At 53.9% G+C, this 3,648-nt stretch overlaps 1 protein-coding gene across 1 annotated transcript; it reads right to left on the minus strand.

The window, feature by feature from the left end:
* Positions 1–1,043: 1,043 nt before the first annotated feature.
* Positions 1,044–3,093, minus strand: CLPSL2 (colipase like 2). The gene is made up of 3 exons (XM_053905334.1): positions 3,007–3,093; positions 2,224–2,346; positions 1,044–1,139 (listed from the first exon to the last, which is right to left on the minus strand). Exons 1-3 carry the CDS (start codon positions 3,091–3,093, stop codon positions 1,044–1,046), a joined length of 306 nt encoding a protein of 101 aa, XP_053761309.1.
* Positions 3,094–3,648: the final 555 nt, after the last annotated feature.

Here is a 3,648-nt window from a genome sequence, read left to right on the forward strand (position 1 = left end):
CACCCTATTTGTAAAGTGGATTTTTATATATATATAAATATATATATTTAGTCATCTCTATACCCAACGTGGGACTCGAACTCATGACCCTGAGAGGAAGAGTCGCATGTTCTTCCAACTGAGCCAGCCAGGCACACCCCTATTTGTAAAATAAAGATAATTAGGGTACCTACGCTAAACTTGTTGTAACAATAAAATAAGCTAATATAGATAAGAAAGCACTTTGTACAGTGTGTGGAACATCAGTGCTCAAGAAGTCTTAGCTGTCACTGTTGGGTGACACCGGGAACTTATGTGGCTACTGAGAAGGAATCCGTCCTGAGGGCCATGGAGCTGCTGGATTCAGCCAGACCTGAGGCACACACTTCCAGTTGTGACCACCAATGAATTTCCTGATCATCCAGACCAGTTTGGGTTGTTTTAGATACTTGCAGCAGGAAGAGTCCTAACTGATCCCCCCATGATGTGACCTTGGGCAAATCATGTAGCTCTCGGAGCCTCAGTTTCTTTATCCATACGATGGAACCGATAATATCTGAGAATGGAGAGAGACCTCTGTGTACCAGGTCCCTTTCTCACCACCAGGCACGAACATTTTTGTGCCTTCACATACATTCTCATCAACACTCTCTCAATGACCTCCGCCCTTGGAAAGTATTTCAATACTCCCTTCCAGTCCTTCCTATCACACCCCCACCCATGGGCACCCCAACACATACTCTCCCGCTGTATTCTTCAACCCCACTCTTCCCATCCAGCCCTCCATCCCAAGACTCGGCCCTTCCGGGACCCAGCCTCTTGGCTCACCTACCCCTACCCCGTTCCCTTCCTGCAGTTCCACTGTCCAGATAGGGCCAAACCTTCCTGCCCCAGACTGGAACAATCCCTACCAGATTTCCCCTCCCAGGAAGTGCAACAGAGGCCAGAGTCAGGAAGTGACTTTAATGTCTCAGGAGCTGGACTTTGAGCAAGATGGGGACTCTCCAGGCCCGTGGCCCCCAGGGAGGGAGGGAGGGGTGGCCGTGACCAGCCTGCATCTTTTTCTAAATCAAATGGCACCGGCGGGAACAGGTCGGGTCCTTGGAGATGCACGTCAAGCCCCACTGGCAGGGGCATATGATGTTGATGCTTCCCTTGGTCTGCGGGAGATGCGAACAAGGGTTGGGGGTCACCAAGGTAAAGGGGAGAAGGGAGTTTAAACAGCTTGGGGAGCAGGAGCAAGTGAAGGGGTGAGCAGCCCCCTGCAGCTTTGGGACCATAGACAGGTTAATGAGCTTCTTGGTTTCAGTTTCCTCATCTGTCAAAGGGGGATAATAATAGTAACCCACCTCACAGGGTGTTGTGAGAACTAAATAAAACAGAGCAAGGGCCCATAAAGAAAAGACCCTCTGGTCACCTCAGCTGTTGAGTCAGGGGCCTGACCGGTTCCTTACAGCACCGGCAGCTCCCCAGACAGGGACCCGGAGGCCAGCCCATTCTTCCCAGGGAGCTCTGGGCCCGGGGCCCGACAAGAAGAGAGGAGCAGTAACATGACGTCCTGCACATTTTGCATGTCCACCAGCTCATAACCCAGCTCCAGTGAACACTGTGGTTGCCGGGACGACCTGGTGAGCTTGTTACTTTAGCCCCATTTTACGGATGAGGAAACTAAGGCTGAGAGAGCAGAAGTGACCTGGCTGAGGAGGCAAAGACAGGGCCTGAAAAACTCAGGATTTAAACTCAGGCCCAACTCCAAAGCTACGGTCCTGCCGCTGCAGTGCTTTGCCCCTCTCCAAAAATGAGGTCATTGTGGCAAGGAGGTGGCGATCAGTAGGGAAAAGGTCTTCTCCCATCTACTTGGCCACAGTGATGTTAGGGTAGGGAATACTCATTCAGCAAACATTCGTTGAACACCTACTGTGGGCAGATACTAAGCCCAGGGTGGGTAAGGGCTCGACCAGCCCTTGAAGAACTCCAGCCAGTGGTGGAGGCAGACAGAAAACACGGCAAACCAGGGAGAGCCACGCTGTGCCGAGGGTATGAGCTCATGGGAGCTCCAAGCAGAGAAGGTTTCTCAGAGGAGGTGGCTGGAGGTGTACTGCAGGACCAGTAGGAGCTTGCCGGGTGGAGGAAGGGGAAAAGGCACTCCAAGCAGAGCGCGAAGAAGGAGCGGCAGCCACCTGGGTTTTGTTAACCTTCCCCACCCTTCCGGCCAGAGGGGGCCGCCCCAGCCCAGAGGCTCACCTGGGGCAAGCACAGCCTGGCTACTCTGGCCTTGGGGGCACAGAGAGCACCCCTGTTGTTCAGGTCCATCAGGCAGCAGTCACTGACACACTCAGAGTGGTGGGAGCACTCAGCCCCATTCATCTGTGGGGACAACTCTTGTGTCACCAGCCCTCTCGCTGTGTGGGAAAGTGAGGGGGGATTCCTGGTGCCTTGCCAAGGCCCCCGGGGGCCAGGAAGGGAAGCCGGGAGATGATGACCGCCAGGTGTCAACCCCTCTACACCCACTCCAGCAGCACTCAGAGGAGCAGGAGAGGAAGGGGGACTGGTACCTCTCCCTCTGCCTCTCCTTTCCTGGGCCTCCCTCCCCCAGTGCTGGGGGAGCATATGCTCCCAGATCATGCTTTGGCGGGGAGGGGGGGGGGTGGGAAGAAAGGGAGGGAGTGAAAGATGGGGAAGGGAAGGAACAGTCATTGTGCTTAGGAGAGGGGAAGGAGGAATTAGGGCAGGTTGCTGAGGCGTGGCTGGCTGGACAAGTGGGCTCAGGGGAGAGAGGGCAGGATGCTGGTCAGAAGACCACTTTCTTTGACCTCAGGGGCCACAGGGAGGTGAAGTAGGGCTTTGACACTCTTCCGCGGACACATCAAGCTTCCAGCCCTGGGAACAAGTCCCCATTTTGGGGTGGTATCCACCCCCACCCCCCACTTCTGTCTCCAAACCCAACTGATGCCTCCTGGCTGGCCTATGATGCCACCACCACCACCCTCTACTGTAGTGGAAGGTTCCAGACGTTCTTTGGCTCACCTTCATGAACTTCTTCTTGTTAAAGGGCCAGAACTCGCCCTGGTAAGGGAGCAGGACCCCCATGAGGAGCAAGAAGGCTGTGGCCATGGGCCTGAGCATGGAGCTTGGAGGCTCAGGTCGGACTCCTGAGGAGCCACGGGGTGGGGGCGGGATGGGGGGGAAAACCCTGTGCCTAGCATGTGACCTGGCGCCCCAGGGCCCCGCCCTAGCCTAGGGGTGGAGGGTGGTGAAGTTAATGGTCACAGGCTGCTTAGGAGCTGAGGCAGAAGGGCCCGAAGCCCTTTCTAGCACGACGGAGGAGCCTCCCAGGTCCTAGGGAGCACTGCAAGGTATTCGGTGACACCCGGATTCAAGCCTTGGACAGGCTGGATTGTAGATATTAGGGGCTCTAGGGGCCTCCATATGCATTACTTCCAAACTGAAAAAAAAAAAAGAAAAAAAACCTGTGAAATAAAATTTTTGGAAAAATTATACAAAGTTGATATACTGAAACGAAAATAGCTTTCTTCTTCTTCTTCTTCTTCTTCTTCTTCTTCTTCTTCTTCTTCTTCTTCTTTGAAAATAGGTTCCTTCTTAATAGTCTCACTCTCTTTCTCTCTCTGTCCTTGGTGCCCCAAATTGTCCCCCACCCCTTATCTTTTG

Source organism: Panthera pardus, unplaced genomic scaffold (assembly GCF_024362965.1).
Source record: "Panthera pardus isolate Hobbes unplaced genomic scaffold, ASM2436296v1 HiC_scaffold_17, whole genome shotgun sequence".
Lineage (NCBI taxonomy): Eukaryota > Metazoa > Chordata > Mammalia > Carnivora > Felidae > Panthera > Panthera pardus.

Bases quoted from the DNA above. Each gene is read 5' to 3' on its own strand.
- CLPSL2 (XM_053905334.1), bottom strand. From the start codon at position 3,093: ATGGCCACAGCCTTCTTGCTCCTCATGGGGGTCCTGCTCCCTTACCAG. The intron at 2,347-3,006 runs GTGAGCCAAAGA...TTGTCCCCACAG, and splicing joins ACAAGAAGAAGTTCATGAAG to ATGAATGGGGCTGAGTGCTC. The intron at 1,140-2,223 runs GTGAGCCTCTGG...CATCTCCCGCAG, and splicing joins CCAGGCTGTGCTTGCCCCAG to ACCAAGGGAAGCATCAACAT.